The sequence below is a fragment of the Cebus imitator genome, unplaced genomic scaffold (genome assembly GCF_001604975.1).
Source record: "Cebus imitator isolate Cc_AM_T3 unplaced genomic scaffold, Cebus_imitator-1.0 Scaffold235, whole genome shotgun sequence".
NCBI lineage: Eukaryota > Metazoa > Chordata > Mammalia > Primates > Cebidae > Cebus > Cebus imitator.
This window is the reverse complement of record NW_016107550.1, coordinates 803,760-821,663: the sequence shown is the minus strand read 5'-3', so window position 1 is coordinate 821,663 and position 17,904 is coordinate 803,760. Positions and strand designations below refer to the sequence as shown.

Sequence of the window (17,904 nt, the reverse complement as noted above, 5' to 3'; positions counted from 1 at the left end):
TACATATTCCAAAAAAAGGGATTCACTTCCGGAGTTCAACATTTTATAGTCGTGATTCTCAATCTGACTGCACATCAGAATCACCTTAAAAGCTATTGCTAACGCCTGTGCCTCACCCCAGATGCATCAAATCAGACTCCCTGGGGTAAGGCCAGGCTTTGACTCATTTTTTTAAAAAGCTCCCCAGCTGATTTTTAAGTGCAGCCAAAGTTGGGAGGCTGGAATCCTCACTTTAAAAGGAAGAGTTATCACAAGAAAATCCAACAAGGAACACTTAAGGATTACAAACGATGTACTAAAACATCAAACACCCAACTAAGGGACAGCCAGCATTATTTTTATTAGTGACATCATCACTGTCATTTATATCATTATTACTGCTGCTCCTCTAATCTCTACTGACATAAAGCATCAAAGTGAGGGAGGGAAGAATAGCAAAGAGTACACTTTCATGGACAGCGTTCTGTTCAGACTCACCAACAAAAAATCTTGAACTCTCTAAATAGTGCATCACTACTTAAGGCAGAAAAAGAAGTCTCTTAAAGGAACAGCAAGAATCAAATTGGTTAAATTTGCCTTCATTTAGAAAAGAGCTATATTTTTTATACTCTTAATATAATTATAAATAATCTGTCTAAAAGGCTTGGTCAGTATGTCAGTCAACAATTTCAAACAGAACATCCCAACAACCAATTAAAATACCAAGTGTGGCCAGGCGCAGTGGCTCACACCTGTAACCCCAGTACTTGAGGAGGCCGAGGCAGGCAGATCACGAGGTCAGGAGTTCGAGACCAGCCTGACCAACATGATGAAACCCCATCTCTAGTAAAACTACAAAAATTAGCTGGGCATGGTGGCAGGCGCCTGTAATCCCAGCTACTCAGGAGGCTGAGGCAGGAGAATTGCTTGAATCCAGGAGGCAGAGGTTGTGGTGAGCCCAGATCATGCCACTGTACTCCAGCCTGGGTTAGAAAGCAAGACTCTGTCTCAAAAAAAAGTAATATAAAATACCAAGTGTATTTTAGGTCTTCCTAAAAAAAAAAAAGTCTTGAGTAAACATTTTATCTCCATACCTTTGGTTTCTTTAATAACAATAGCGTTCAATAATCCTTTTCCTCTCACGGCAGTTACAACATCAGAAGGCAGCTTCATGAGTTCATTTCTCAAGATAATGCCCATTTTTTCTGCATTTTCAGCAAGGTTTTCTTCTTCTAAAACCTACGTTAAAGGAAAAATTATACAAATATTAAGACTTCCCTTTCTTGTTGTTCTTTGGAGGACAATGGGGCCTTTAAGCACAGGAAGAACATGACTAGATGGAAGACGAGAGGAACTTAACTTTCATTGCGATTTTTCAAAGCCTATATTAGTTTAATTTCTAATTAAACATACACTAGCTCAGAGCCTTGCTTTGGTCATGAATCTACTGCCAATCTTTCATGGCAAAATCAGGATTAAAGTTTATTTAATGCAACTCACATACCATCATTAGTTGAATGCATCAATGGACTAAATTCCTAAACTGCAATAGTTTCTTCCCGCTCACAAAGATCCATCCTCAGAGATTACATCATAATTTTAGGCCTTCAGCAGGCACTTAAAAAATCAGTTTGAAAACATTATAAATCCACACTTTTAAAAAAAGCCTTGCTTGCTAAAATAAGCAAAAAGTCGGGCCTGGTAGGTGGGTCACAGGTGAGAGTTCTGTGAGGGCCAGTCAGGGCCTAGGAGCCCAAAGCACCCAGGAGACTGTGAACTCCAGAAGACCACAGAGGAGATCCAGTCTACTAGGCCAAGTTTACGTTACTTTTTGAAAATGTCTACTTCCTAAAAATTTTCCACTATACTTCGTGTTTTCTAATATTTGGCATTCTTATTGAATTTCTTATTATACCAATGGGACAAATTAAAAATCACCTCAACATTACTTTAAATAATAGTCACTGTATGGCTGTATCAGCTTTACCTCAAGGGCTGCGATGGCCACTCGGCAGCCTAGTGGATTGCCACCGTATGTGGACCCATGCTCCCCTGGCTTAATGGTCAGCATTATGTCATCATCACACAGCACCGCAGACACCTGAAAGACAGTGAATTCATCACGTCATTTCTCAGCACTAAGCATTCTTTCTCCCAGAGCCTCGCTCTGTTGCCCAGGCTAGAGTGCAGTGGCAGGATCTCTGCTCACTGCAACCTCCACCTCCCTGGCTCAAGCAATTCTCTTGCCTCAGCCTCCCAAGTAGCTGGGATTGCAGGCACCCACCACCACACCCGGCTACTTTTGTGTATGTGTAGTTTTAGTAGAGCTGTGGTTACCATGTTGGCCAGGTCTCAAACTCCCGACCTCAGGCAATCCACCTCCCTTGGCCTCCCAAACTGCTGGGGTTATAGGCATGAGCCACCACGCCCAGCCAAGAAGCTAATACTTAATGACTTCAACAAGAGTTTACATCTGCCAGCCTAACTACCAGTGACAACCTAAGTAATACCCTAAAATATTACAAATACATTAGGCATACTTCAATAGAACAAAACAATATAATTTTGCAACCAAAAGAGAAAAGCTATTTCTGCAATGATATAATTTCACAATTCCTTCCAACATGGAGATAAAATGCTTTGTTTAAATGCTTAGAAAACAAAGATGAGCATTCTTTTTTGCAAAAGTTTTGTCTATTCAGCAAAAACATCTATACTTTGGAGACCTTGGACCTAGCAACAATTACTGGCTCTGAATAGTAAACCCAAGACATGAACTACAACCAACATTAATTTTTTCACTATGTTCATCAGTCACGGTTTTAAACAATTAGTAATATGCCATGTTTCTGAACACTGAAAAAAAAGAACAGGAGTCTACAGGAGTCCTTTGACGGTAAACTGTCTCCACCCAAATCCAATGTCATAGCAAATTCCAAGGCACACTCAATTCTTCTAAGTGGGGCACACACTAGTCCCTTAAATGTTTTTGTTACATATATTCCAGGTGACCTACAGCACACTTGGTAAAATCAAACTATCTGAAAGGCATAACTGTCACAATCAGTTGATGTATAAATACTTTAGCAGTATATTTTACAAAAATAGGAAATGGAAAGAGGGATGATGTGAAACTTACGGGATATAATCCCCCAGAAAGGGCCTTTCCAAGGAGGACTATATCAGGTCTGACATTTTCATGATCAACAGCCAGCCATCTACCAGTTCTGGCCAATCCTGTCTGTATTTCATCAGCAATAAACAGAACCTATTGGGGGAAAAAACGTAAAAGCATTAGTGATCATTTTTGTTTCCAAAGGGAAAATATCCATCTTTATTTCATTGCCCTCCCTGACAATAAAAGTGTAACTCTGACGTGCCCTCAGATTTGTAAAAATGTTTTAACTACACACACACAATTTCAGGAGTATCCTATGAGAATCTTGAAGACTCACCAACTATTTCCTGTCAGGCCGCTATCTCCCTAGAGGCCCAAGGTGCTGATGCAAAGGTGAGGATTTTGTATAGCTTTTCTGGACAAAACTACCCTCTGGGAACAAATTAATTCACTTGTTTATTCCACAAACTTTTAAGATGTATCAGGAACTCTCGAATGGTAAACAAGATACACTAATTCTAGCCCTGGGGGAAAGGAGAGAAGACTACAACAAAGGGCCTGGGAGAGGCTCAGAGCAAAAGGCTCTTAGAGTGTCGAGGAGGGAAACGCTGTTAAGGCCAGGTCTGCCGCTCTGCACAGGGCCCAGGACGTGGCCAGAGACAGGAAAGTCAGCTTCTGTGTAGATTTCTAAGCACTAGAAAGTACTTCAGCTCCTAGAATGCCATCGCCCTCTAGTGGACAGTAATTTAACCTTTCCATTTATCCTACCAGCAGGATTCAGAGAGAAGTTGGGGAGGATCACAAACAGCTAAGTGGACAACCTGGTGCCTGGTGCAGAGCTCTCGCACACCCAGTAGGTAACCGGGATCTGGAACAACAACACCTGCTTCACCCTGAATTGGCTCTACCATGAACGCAGCCACATTTGGATCCTGAAGAGCACGCTACAAAAGAAACAGGAATAAGTTTTAGTAACGTTCTTTCTACCATACTTGGATATCTGAAATCATACACCACACATATTTTCCTATTAAGCATGCAAATCAAGTTTTTGCACTAACATAAATTCTGACGTCAAAAGAATTTGAAGTGGAAGACCAAATTCACTACCATCCAGTCATCAGAAGTTCCAGATATTTCGCTTTAAGTGACACTAGCCTACATTTTCTTCTTTTCCTCACTCCATTGCCCAGGCTGGAGTATAGCAAAATAAACATGGCTCACTCAAGTCCGAACTCCTGGGCTCAAGGTGATCCTCCTGCCTCAGCCTCTCAAGTAGGTGTATACCATACCCAGCCAAATTTTTATTTATTTTGTTTTTTTGGAGATGGAGTTTCACTCTGTTGTCCAGGCTAGAGTGCAGTAGCACAATCTTGGCTCACTGCAGCCTCCACCTCATGGGTTCTAGGAATTCTCCTGCCTTAGCCTCCTGAGTAGCTGGGATTACAGGCACACACCACCATACCCAGCTAATTTTTTTTTGAATTTTTAGTAGAGACAGAGTTTCACCATGTTGGCCAGGCTGGTCTTGAACTCCTGACCTCAAGCAATCCGTCCACCTTGGCCCCCCAAAGTGCTGGGATTACAGGCATGAGCCAAGGTGCCTGGACTTGATTTTTTAAATTTTTTGTAGACACAGGCTCTCCCTATGTTGCCTAGGCCAGTCTTGAACTCCTGAACTCAAGTGCTCCTCCAGCCCTGGCCTCCCAAAGCACTGGGGTTACAGGCATGCACTGCCGTGCCCAGCCTGTTTTCTAATACATAATTTCTAATACATGTATTAGAAATTAAATCTGGCTGGGCACGGCAGCTCATGCCTGTAACCCCAGCACTTTGGGAGGCCGAAGTGGGCGGATGACTTGAGGTCAAGTGTTCGAGACCAGCCTGGCTAACATGGCAAAACCATTCTCTACAGAAATAGAAAAGTTAGTTGGGTGTGGTGGTGTGTGCCTGTGGTCTCAGCTACTTGGGGGGCTGAGGCAGGAGGATCACTTGAACCCAGGAGGCCGAGTTTGCAGTGAGACGAGATTGTGCCATTGTACTCCAGCCTGGGCGATAGAGTAAGGCTCTGTCTCAAAAAAAAAAATTAATTTAATTAAATCTAAAGTAAATAGTCTTTTAAAGCCAACTTAAGGCTTTCTTAAAAAGTCTTTGACTTCAAAATTTAAGAAGCTAGCTAAAATCAGAAATTTTACCTAGCAATTAAGCAGGTATACCCACGTTAATTGTTCTGAAGGACACATCTAAAGCAGCTGGCTGGCTGTACAGAGTAGATCATGGAAATCAGCTTTCTCTGTGTTAGAAACTAATTGATCGTTACTAAGAACAAGTCTGAAATTGTGGCCTAACTTAAGTGAGATAAATTTGCATTACTGTCATATAATGTTTTTTTCATTCATATATTCAATAGCTTTAATTTCTATTCACAGTGAGCTAAGCATGATGCTAGAAAATACCTCCAGTGCAGGCAGGTCATTATAGGGAATGATGTCAAATCCTGGCATGAACGGTCCAAAACCATCGTAACTGGTCGGGTCTGTGGAACTGGAGATAGCAGACAAGGTCCTACCCCAAAAGTTTCCAGCTAGAAAGGAGAAACAAACAGTGATTATTTCAAAGAAACTCAAAATTCAATAAGCACTATCACTGCAAAACACCACAAGAAGTTTGACTCAAAAAATAAATTAAGGGCTTGCTTTAATGCACCTCTAGTGGGCTTTCAATTCTTAAAACATAGTCTGATATTAAATACCATGGCTCCATGCCAGGCACGGTGGCTCACGCCTGTAATCCCAGCACTTTGGGAGGCCAAGGCAGGTGGATCATGAGGTCAGGAGATCAAGACCATCCTGGCCAACATGGTGAAACCCTGTCTCTACTAAAATACAAAAAAAAAAAAAAAAATTAGCCGGGGCATGGTGGCACGTGCCTGTAGTCCCAGCTACTCAGGAGGCTGAGGCAGGGGAATTGCTTGAACCCAGGCATTGGAGGTTGCAGTGAGTACACCACTGCACTCCAGCTGGGCAACAGGGCAAGACTCCATCTCAAAAAAATCATAAAAAATAAATTAAACACCACGGCTCCTATGACAGAAGACCACTAGGTCTAGCCTTGTCATTCCTATTTTAGGCATTTCTCTCTACTGAGCCTCTTGACTGGAATATACAGCCCCTGAAGATAGATAACTTACTTCTCTTTCAATAATTCCCAACCCAATACCAAGCCCTAATTTAGGTCTTCAATGCATGTTTTCTAGAGAAGGTGCATGTATGATGGTGATATGAGAAAGAGAGTATCCTTCATAGACAATTAGCAGTTTTCCTTTCAAAACTCCAACACTGCAGGCTAACAACAGAATGCATTTCCAATTTCATTTGGAGAAAAGATCCTCAAGCGATCCAAACACATTTCCATTTTGCTTTCCTTGATATTATAATCCTTCATGATGCTAAATGACAGATGTCTGCCTTTCTTCTGGGATATTTTTTATCCATTAATAAAGGTGACTGAGGATCTACTATGTCAGGCATTGTTTTAGATGGTGGGGAATACGCCAGGCACAGTGGCTCACGCCTATAATCCCTGCACTCTGGGAGGCCGAGGCAGGCAGATCACCTGATGTCAGGAGTTCGAGACCAGCCTGGCCAACATGATGAAACCCCATCTCTACTAAAAATACGAAAATTAGCCAGGCATGGTGGCACACACCTGTAGTCCCAGTTACTCGGGAGGCTGAGATATGAGAATTGCTTGAACCCAGGAGGTGGAGGTTGCTGTGAGCCAAGATCGCACCACTGCACTCCAGCTTGGGCAACAGCAAAACTCTGTCTGAAAAACTAAAAATAATAATAAAAATGTTGGGGGCCAGGCGCAGTGGCTCACACCTGTAATCCCAGCACTTTGAGACAGGAGGATCGCCTGAGGGCAGGAGCTCAAGATCACCCTGGCTAACATGATGAAACCCTGTCTCTACTAAAAATATAAAAATCAGCTAGTCATGGTGGTGGGGGCCTGTAATCCCAGCTACTCGGGAGGCTGAGGCAGGAGAATCACTTGAAACCAGGAGGCAGAGGTTGCAGTGAGCCGAGATCTCACCTTTGCACTCCAGACTGCAGACTGGGTGACAAAAGCAAAACTCCATCTCAAAAAAAAAATGTTTGGGAACAGATCATGATCACAACTGGCAAGATCCCTGTCCTCAGGGAGCTTCCTTTCTAGCAAGAAAGAAACACCTAACATAAACCAGTAAAACAAGTGAGCTGAATAATTTCAGATAGGGTTAAATTCAAGAAGGAAAGAAACTATGTAGAATAACAGAGAGGTTGGGAGTTCATGACATCATAAATGTTTCTATCTTCTCACCACCTCTGCCAGCAATAACTCAATTAATCAGTACTAGATTATCCTATTTTGGCTTCATCACGTTTCTAAATACTATTCTTGCAAAGCCTCTTTCACCAGCATCTCTAACCTACAAGTAATCTCATCTTTCACTTGTCCACAAACAATAGCCCATTGATTTTGACTAGGCTTGTTTAAGAAATGCACTGATTGGACCATTAAGCCTATTTGCTCTCCCCTGCCTAGCCTCAGGAACCTCACCCTCGGTCACTTACCCTGCAGGTATAAGGGACGTACAGTAAGGGACAGTCTTCCTCTGTCTCTCCACCCCACTGACTCACCAGTTTCTTTCAATACTCAGGTGAAATCATCTTTGCACCCTTTGCTATTAAGAAAGAGACTGGACACAGTCTATAAGAATGAAAATCACTAGAAACACCATTTTTGTTTGCAAGAGACAGTTATGTTGAGTTACAATGAAAGCACAAGATTTTTAAATGGCAAGTTAGAGTTTTGCAAAGATTTCTTCTTTGGGAATACAATCTGTCACCTCAAATACCAATTACCTCTGGCCTTCAGTTGAACTCTGGATTCTACTATGTTATGGGGTTTATAATTTAACTGCATATGTTCATAAGGCAGAATATTTAATGATTTCAACTATCACAAGAATAAACTTTGACCATTATTGTGACAAATCTATACATACTTCAAAAAAAAGAAAAACTTAAAAAACAAGTCAGAATCTCTCATTTGAACATAATATAAAGAATTCAACAGTCAAACTACATCCTCTCAATTAATTGCTAGTCTCCCTAACCAGAATTCAAGTTATTCCTTTCATCCAGTCCCAGAAGCCTAACAAGGACAACTCCAAGCCTCCTCTTTCCAACAGCTTCTAAAAGGAACATGGCACAACAGTACCTCCAATATCAAAAGATTCAAACCACAGTCTACATAGAGCGTGGCCCCATACTAACTTTACCCAACCCCAACACCCAACAAAAACCCTCCACCGGTAAGACTAATTAACTGGATAACTGCTATGAAAAAAATCTGACCGGCAAATTAGAGGAACAGGGAGTTCAGAAAGAAAAATCCATACATGAAGAAATAATCCCAAGAAGAGGAAATCCCTCATTAATTTTTATGAAACATTCAGCAAATATGTATCATGTACTGGGCAAAATATTTTATAAGTATTTCATCAGTAAACTAAAACAGTAAATTTTATATACATAAGTAAATTATATATATATATTTTTTTTTTCTTTTTTTTCTTTTTTTTTTTTAAACAGAGACAGGGTCTCCCTATGTTGCCCATGCCAGTCTTGAACTCCTGGGTTCAAGGGATCCTCCTGCCTTGGCCTCCCAAAAGTGCTAGGTTTACAGGCATAAGCCACCATGCCTGGCCACAGTAAATTATATTGTATGTTTCAATCATAGAATGTTTAATTTTACATACCTGCAAAAACAACCTTTGCTTTGTATTTCGGAATGCCCTTCACAGTATAGCCCCACCTACGAGCCAGTTTACAGGCAGTCTCTCCAGCCTCCACTCCTATTAAGAGAGAAAAACGTTCAGACTTTTTGAAATTTTAAACTATTTTTTTTTATTTTAAACTATCAAAAAATTTTAAACTACCAGAAAATACAAATATTATTTTTGAGGGTATTTAATAAAAAAAGGAAGTGCTTTACCTGTATTCATAGGAAGAACTTTGTGGTAGTTGAAAAGTTTAGTAATATACTCCTCATATTCACCAAGTACGTTATTATAGAAAGCTCTAGATGTTAAGGTCAATTTGTCCGCTTGACTCTTCAGAGCATTCACAATCTTGGGGTGACAATGCCCTTGGTTGACAGCACTGTAAGAACTCAGGAAGTCAAAATATTTTCTGCCTTCTACATCCCATAAGTAAATGCCTAAAATACACAAGAAAGGAAAATAATTTTAGACAATTACTACATGGCATAATGTCCAAAAATTAAGACTGCTAGCAAGCCCTCTGAACGCTTATATGTGGACCTCTATTTAATATATATCTGTAGTTAAAGCTTGTTTTAGCTCAGGCATAATAAACTTTGGTTTATAAGGAATTACTAAGAATTGCATTTTATCTGCCTGGCCTCAAAATACACATTTAACAAAAATAACACAAAAAGGTTATAAACTCTGGAGTAAAAGCTTTACCTAATACTTTTTTTTTTTTTTTTTTTTGAGATGGAGTCTTACTCTGTGGCCCAGGCTGGAGTGCAGTGGCGTGATCTTAGCTCACTTCAACCTCCACCTCCTGGGTTCAAGCAATTCTCCTGCCTCAGCCTCCTGAGTATCAGGGATTACAGGTGCGCACCACCATGCCTGGCTAATTTTTGTATTTTTAGTAGAGACAGGGTTTCACCATGGTGGTCAGGCTGGTCTTGAACTCCTGCCCTCGTGATCCACCCACCTCAGTCTACCAAAGTGCTGGGATTACAGGCATGAGCCACCACACTCGGCCACCTTTACCTAATTCTAAGATTTAGGACCCAAAATTAAATTTAAAAGCAGAAATTAGGCCAAGAGGGGTGGCTCACACCTGTAATCCTAACACTCTTGCTTGAGCCCAGGAGTGTTGTCCAGATCAGCCTGGGCAACACGGCAAAACCCTTGACTCTACAGAAAAATGCCAGGCATGGTGGTGTGCGCCTATAGTCCCAGTTACTGAGGAGGCTGAGGTGGTAGGATTGCTTGAGCCTGGGAGATGGAGGATGAAGTGGGTTGAGATTGTGCCACTGCACTCCAGCCTGAGCACCAGAGTAAGATTCTGCCTATAAATAAAATTTAAAAACAAAAAAGCAGAAGTTACACATAACAGACAAAAATCATGAGAAGTAGACTATAATAACACTTAGAATGGAAAAAAAAATTTGCAAATCACGTATCTGATAAGGATCTAACATCTAGAACTCTTACAACTCAATTTCAAAAGGACAAACAACCCAATTTAAAAATGGGCAAAGACTTGAATTGCTATTTCTCCAAAGAAGATATACAAACGGCTAAGACATGAAAAGATGTTCAACAACATCACATCATTAGGAAAATGCAAGTTAAAACCACAGTGAGACAACATCTCACATTCCCTGGGATGGTTATAATTAAAAAAACAAGTTTTGACAAGTATCTGAAGAAATTGGCACTCTCATACATTGCTCATGGGAATGTAAAATGACGTTGCCATGTCATGTAATACAAAACAGATTTTTATTAGTTCCAAAGAAGGTATGTCTATAATACTGGTACCAAATAAAATACAGGCAAATGACAAAAATGTGTGATACTCTTACACTGTCATTTTCTGGTACAAAGCTAAGTAATAAATTTTTGTTTTATTTCGTTAAGGCTGTTATTTATTCCAAATTGTAGATTAAATCACCATTTGGCAACTGTCACAGTAATCATTTACTCAGGCAGGAATCATGAGTAGATGCTAAAATTGTGAGTAAAAATTCATGAGTAACTGGGTATTTACAGAGTTTCACACTCTGTCCCCACGAGATACTTAATACAAAGGGAAAGAAGACCACAACAACCAAGAAGGATTGAGGATCTGTTCTGGTTCAAGAAGACTAAACATGACAACTGAATGCAACTCATCAGAGGTTTTATCTTTTGTTATAAAAGAGAACAAATGAAATCTGATTAGGTCTCTAGACTAAATAATGGTGCTTTACCAGTGCTAAGTTCTTGATTGTTATAATTACTCTATGGTTATAAAAGAGAAAGTCAGCTGGGCATGGTGGCTCACACCTGCAATCCCAGCACTGTGGGAGGCCAAGGCAGTAGGATCACTTGAGACTAGGAGTTCAAGATCACCCTGGGCAACATGGCAAAATCTAATCTCTACAAAAAATAAGCCAGGCATGGTGGGGCACACCTGTAGTCCCAGCTACTTGGGAAGCTGAGGTGGGGGAATCACCTGAACCCAGGACTGCACTCCAGCCTGGGCAACAGAGTGAGACCCTGTCTCAAAAAGTCATGGTGTTTAGAAAAGACACACTAAGTATTTATGGATAAAGAGACACCCTGTGGCCAGGCGCAGTGGCTCACACCTGCAATCCCAGCACTTTGGGAGGCTGAGGTGGGTGGATCACTTGAGCTCAGGAGTTCAAGACCAGCCTGGCCAACATGGTGAAACCCCATCCTACTAAAAATACAAAAATTAGCTGGACGTGGTGGCATGGGCTTGTAGTCCCAGCTACTTAGGAGCTGGGGCAGGAGAATCACTTGAACCCAAGAGGCGGAGGTTGCAGTGAGCTGAGATCACGCCATTGTACTCCAGCCTGGGCGACTAGCGAAACTCCTCAAAAAAAAGTTGCAGGGGGAGGTGTCATGTACAGCTGGGCCCAGTGGTTCACGCCTATAATCACAGCACTTTGGGAGACCAAGGCGAATGAATCACCTGAGGTTAGCCTAGTCAACATGGTGAAACCCAATCTCTACAAAAAATACAAAAATCAACCAGATGTGGTGGCATGCACCTGTAATCCCAGCTATTTGAAGGCTGAGGCATGAGAATCACTTGAACTCAGGAGGCAGAGGTTGCAGTGAGCCCAGGCGGTCTGCCTCCTGGGTTCAAGCGATTCTCATGCCTGGGCAACAAAGCAACACTCCATCTCAAAAAAAAAAAAGACATGATGTCTACAACTTCCTCTCAAAACAGTTCAGAAAACAAATGTACAATATGTGGACGTTGGAGGAGAGAGGAGAGAAGGGAGTGAACATACTAAGAGCAAAGCAGTAAAAAGTTAGCACTTGGAAAATCTGGGAGAAAAGTAAAAGAAAAATGTTAGTACTACTTGTTACAACTTTTAAGTCTAAAATTATGCCAAAATAAAAGTTAAAAGAAAAAAATGACAGCAATATGACAGTACTTTCTTATTTCTCTTGCATTCCCTCTTGGTAAGATCCACATGACAAAAACTAAATGGTTCCTCTTTGAAGCCTCCATAGCACCTAACACAGCAGCACTAGATACTCAATAATGAATTGACTGTGTCTGCAATATATACATTAAATACATCTAGAAAAATGTATATTGAAAAAATATGGAAGCAATTCTTTTTTTATCAAAAGTTTTAAGAAAAGGGAGGAGACAGAGTAATTTGAAACATACCTTTTCCTCTCTCCAGGGCTACAGGTAAAGGATGGTAATTGTGCGCACCATACTTAGATTCCCTTTCAAAAATGTAATCAGAACTTGGAGGGCCTTGGACTGTTCTTTTAGTTGCAACAGATGCAGCAGAAGCCACTGAAGAATGAACTCCACGACTAAGTACAGCAAACCTCTGCAAATGTGCTAGTTTGGAAAACATTGTGTCCTTCAAGTAGAAAAACTACAGATCTGTCCAAAGAAAAGAGAATGCATTAAGAGTGAGAATCCTTGGCTTATGTGTGTAATCTTAGCACTTTGGGGGCCGAGACCAGGGGATCACTTGAACCCAGGAGTTTGAGACCAGTCTGAGCAACAGAGGAAGATTTCATCACTACAAAAAATTTAAAAATTAGCTGGATGTAGTGGTGTGCACCTGTAGTCCCAGCTACTGAAGAGACTGAGGTGGAAGGATTGCTTGAGCCTGAGAAATTGAGGGTGCAGTGAGCTGAGATTGTGCCACTGCACTCCAACCTGGAAGACAGAGTGAGGCCCAGTCTCAAGGAAAAAAAAAAAACGGGGCCGGGCATGGTGGCTCATGGCTGTAATTCCAGCACTTTGGGAGGCCGAGGTGGGCAGATCACCTGAGGTCAGGAGTTCAAGACCAGCCTGACCAACATGGAGAGACCCCATCTCTATTTAAAAAAAAAAAAAAAATGGCCAGGCGTGATGGCTCACATCTGTAATTCCAGCACCTTGGGAGGCCAAGACAGGAAGATCGCTTGAGCCAAGGAGTTCAAGACCAGTCTGGGCAATATAGTAAGACCTAGTCTCAGGCCAGGCGCGGGGGCTCACGCCTATAACCCCAGCACTTTGGGAGGCCGAGGCCAGTGGATCACAAGGTCAAGAGATCGAGACCATCCTGGTCAATATGGTGAAACCCCGTCTCTACTAAAAATACAAAAAATTAGCTGGGCATGGTGGCGCGGCCTGTAGTCCCAGCTACTCGGGAGGCTGAGGTAGGAGAATTGCCTGAACCCAGGAGGCAGAGGTTGCGTGAGCCGAGATCGCGCCATTGCATTCCAGCCTGGGTAACAAGAGCGAAACTCCATCTCAAAAAAAAAGACCTAGTCTCTATAAAAGAAAAAGAAGCAGTGAGACTCTTGAGTCAGGTGTGGTGGTTTGTGCCTATAGCCCCCCCAGCTGCTCAGGATGAGAGAATCACTTGAGTCCAAGAGTTTGAGCCCAGCCTAGGCAACAGAGTGGTAGCCTGTCAATCAGTCAATCAATCAACCAAACAGTGAGAGTGAGACTCTTTCCAGAGCTGCTGCACTTTGTGTTGACTGAGTACTGCTGAACACTAAGTATTTGTTAAGCACCTACCACAGTCCAATACCATCAGGCACGATGCTCTGAGACAGCTACAACTGTAGGGCAGAGACCAGAGAGAAGGCTGCCAGAGACTAGTCATGGGGCAGGAGATGGAGGGACTGGCAACTATCTTGTCCTTGTATATAGAGGGTAAAGCAACTAAGGAAGAATCTGGTTTCTACCAAGAAAAAGGGACCACCCTGAAACAAAAACAACAGGTGTGGAGACGAAAAAGTTCACTTCTAGGGGATGGGAAGAGCTTAACACCTAAGATCTAAACTACAAAAAGTAAAATCTTTTTTTTTTGGAAGTGGGGACAAGGGTCTAGCTCTGTTACCCAGGCTGGAGTGTAGTGATGTGATCACAGTTCACTGCAGCTTCAACTTCCCTGGCTCAAGCAATCCTCCTACTCAGCCTCTCCAGTAGCTGGGACTACAGCCACACACCACCACACCCAGCTAATTTTGTATTTTCTGTAGAGATGGCGGTCTTGCCCTGTTTCCCAGGCTGGTCTGGAACTCCTGGGCTCAAGCAATCCACCCACCAGTCTCCAAAAATTTTGGATTTAAAGGTGCGAGCCACTGTGCCCAGCCTAAAATCTTTTATTTAGCCACACATATCTAAAACTTCTGTAGGTCAAATTGATCATAAACAAAGGTGAAAGGCAAAAAGACTAGGAAAAAAATGTAAATTTATAATAGCTTTAAAGAGTGTTCACAGTAAGTTGAATAGACCAAACATATACATACATACATACATACATACATACATACATACATAGGATTCCCAAACAAAACAATCTATTCTGCTAGGCGAGTTGTTTCTACAAAACTTATCCTCCAAAAAACTGTGGCATAAAAGCTATTGTTAGCTAAAGGTAACTGGGAGCTACAGAGCGTCAAACTACAATCCATTACTTATGTGAACATTAAAATCTAAACATCAGTGAGCACACTGGTGTTTAACCTGCCACCCTGTCACATAAGTCAGGGTCATGGCTACTCTCCCCAGTCACCCTCAACCCTAAAACTAGCCCCTCCACAAGGCTTCACACCCCTCTTTGTACCCAATTTACCATTAAGCATCCTGATAAGCCAAGAAGCAAAAACAAAGCTATGAAAGAAATTAATAATTAATAGGAAATTAGAGTGTGTGCATAGGCATCACCTCTGGGAGGAAATAAAACTTAAAGATAAATTCCTGATTAGGAGAAGGATGCCAAAAACTAGGCATACTTATTCTATCTATATTTACTTTCTAAAAGACTAGTTAATTCATGTTTCAAAAGAAGTCTTCCAATGACAAGTCAAACCATGTATAATCTCACAGCACTCTTGACTTAAGCTGCCAAATTAGCAAAACATAATACTCAGAGTTTGGCTTACTTCCCTTTAAACTTGGCACTACCCAGTAAATACAGCATGTTCAGGAATTTGCAATTACTAAACAAAATCCAGCACTGGGTTTGCCAAAGACTCACCGACTATTTTTTCTTCCCACGGTTCAGACTAGAATATAGATTTTTAACCCACGATCCAGGGACAGTCCTCAGAGAGTCCAAAATCTCCTGAAATAAAATGCAGAATTATGTGCAGACATGTATTTTTCCAAAACGAAGGTCCATAACTTTCATCAGACTGTATCACAAAGGGATGGGTAAGAATCATCAAACTGGAGGTAGCTGCTAGCAAAAATATCTAATTGCACTATACAGAACTTCCCCCAAAATACTACTAAGTCTAAAATATTTTTTATGATTTCTTTCTTGGGCTCTTTATGCTTTATGTTTGATCAACTAAAAAATTAGAACATTAATTTTGCCTATCAAATCAGCACTAAAACACTCAGGCAATACTTAGTGGTGCTCTAAACTGTAACAACTTCCCAGGGCCAGGCAAGGTGGTTCACGTCTATAATATCAGTGCTTTGGGAGGCCAAGGCAGATCACTTGAGCCCGGGAGTTAAAGATCAACCTGGGCAACATGGGGAGACCCCATCTCTACAAAAAATACGAAAATTAGCCAGGTGTGGCAGCGCATACCTGTAGCACCAGGTACTCAGGAGACTAAGGTGGAACGATCTCTTGAGCCCCTGAGTTCTAGCCTGCAATGAGTCACAATCCGTGCCACTGGCACTCCAGCCTGGGTAAGAAAGTGAGACTGTATCTCAAAAAAAAAAAAAAAAAAATCTAAATTCAACATTCTTATTTTATGCAAAAGTTATCTAGGCCAGGCGCAGTGACTCACACCTGTAATACCAGCACTTTGGGAGGCCAAGGAGGGCGGATCGCGAGGTCAAGAGATGGAGACCATCCTGGCCAACATGGCGAAACCCCATCTCTACTAAAAATACAAACATTGGAGGGCGCTGTAGGGAAAAAATAAAATAAAAATAAAAAATACAAAAATTAGCCAGGCATAGTGGCAGTCGCCTGTAATCCCAGCTACATGGCTGGCTGAGGCAGGAGAATTGCTTGAACCTGGGAGACGCAGGTTGCAATGAGCCAAAATCGCACATTGCACTCCAGCCTGGGGAGCAAGACTCTGTCTCCAAAAAAAAACAAAAAAAGTTATCTGCTCAGCTGATTTCCAATAGAAATGGGATGAAAAAATCATTTACCTGTCAAGTTTAGGCACTTTTATTACAGAATAACTGGTGACAAAACAAATATTAACATTCAAAACATTACCAATACTCATTCTTCAGGTTTTTCTGTCTTTTCACTCACAGGTAGGAGTCTCAGCTATGTTGCCCAGGCTGGCCTCAAACACGTGGGCTCAAGGGATCCTTCTGTCTCAGCCTCAGGAGGAGCTGGGACTACAGGCACACACCACTGGGTCAGCAATTCTTAAGGTTTTTTTTTTTTAGAGATGGGAGTTTCTCCATGTTGGTCAGGCTGTTCTTGAACTTCTGACCTTAGACGATCTGCCCGCCTCAGCCTCCCAAAGTGCTGGGATTACAGGTGTGAGCCACTGCACCTGGCCTTATTCTTAAGGTTTTTAAGACAAAGTCCGGATATCTGATTCAACTGGGAAAGGTCAGAAACTGCATGCACCATGATGTATCAAAATCCTGTAAACACGTTTCTATCAAAGAAACTTCTGTGTTCAAGTTACTGTTCTTGGCACTGTATGAGAAATCTTAGAGCAGAATTAAGATGGACTTAAAAACAGCCAACATCAATAACATCCTCTTCCAAAAAGGTTTCAAAGTTAGGAGAATCAAGTCGAAAATCCAGAGTTTGGAGACCTGGCTTTTAAATTCTGTCTGTGGTTCTTAAGAGTAACTCTGGGTGTTTCGTCAATCTTTCTGAGCTTCCATTTCCCCATTTGTAAATGGGGTTGAAGTGTTACTGAGGATTAAATGGGTTAATGTTACTGTGCCAAATCCAGCACAAAATGGCCACTCAGTTCCCTTTTGTCCTTAAAACTAGCCAGTTTCTGAATTATAAAAATCAACAGTGCCATGATTTCCTCTTTAAACTGTTTAAAAACATACACACACCATTTTTCAGTTGATAAAAAATTAGAAAATACAGACAAAAAAATTACCTGCAATTTTACACTTGCAAGATAACCATTAAGGTTTGGATATTTTTTCTAAGCATAATTACCATTCACAGTAGCTTTTTTTCATCCCACCCCTCCCCAATAGTATTTACTATTTAAGTCCCTCTTAAAGGCTCCCAGGAACTTTGCAGGCTTGTAACAGGTCCCAACACTTCAGGCCACTTGTTTTTAAAGCCTACAAGTCTATCCACTCCTTAAAAAAATAGTAAAATTCACTTTGCATTCCTAGAACCTAGCCCAGGTTCAGGCATTCTGTGGACCTTTGTTAAATAAATGAGGTCGAGGCCGGGCGCGGTGGCTCAAGCCTGTAATCCCAGCACTGTGGGAGGCCGAGGCGGGTGGATCACAAGGTCAAGAGATCGAGACCATCCTGGTCAACATGGTGAAACCC

At 41.6% G+C, this 17,904-nt stretch overlaps 1 protein-coding gene across 2 annotated transcripts in view; it reads right to left on the bottom strand.

The window, feature by feature from the left end:
- The window catches only part of OAT (ornithine aminotransferase), a 22,646-nt gene that overhangs the window by 1,484 nt on the left and 3,258 nt on the right, over positions 1–17,904 (bottom strand). For both annotated transcript variants that reach the window (XM_017497872.2, XM_037727619.1), the window contains exons 2-10: positions 15,425–15,511; positions 12,598–12,825; positions 9,140–9,364; positions 8,904–8,999; positions 5,554–5,681; positions 3,919–4,041; positions 3,119–3,247; positions 1,967–2,080; positions 1,074–1,218 (exon numbers count right to left, since the gene is read on the bottom strand). In XM_017497872.2, coding sequence (XP_017353361.1) covers positions 1,074–1,218; positions 1,967–2,080; positions 3,119–3,247; positions 3,919–4,041; positions 5,554–5,681; positions 8,904–8,999; positions 9,140–9,364; positions 12,598–12,796 — 1,159 coding nt within the window. In that variant the 5' untranslated portion in view covers positions 12,797–12,825; positions 15,425–15,511. The remainder of the gene's footprint in view (positions 1–1,073; positions 1,219–1,966; positions 2,081–3,118; positions 3,248–3,918; positions 4,042–5,553; positions 5,682–8,903; positions 9,000–9,139; positions 9,365–12,597; positions 12,826–15,424; positions 15,512–17,904) is intronic.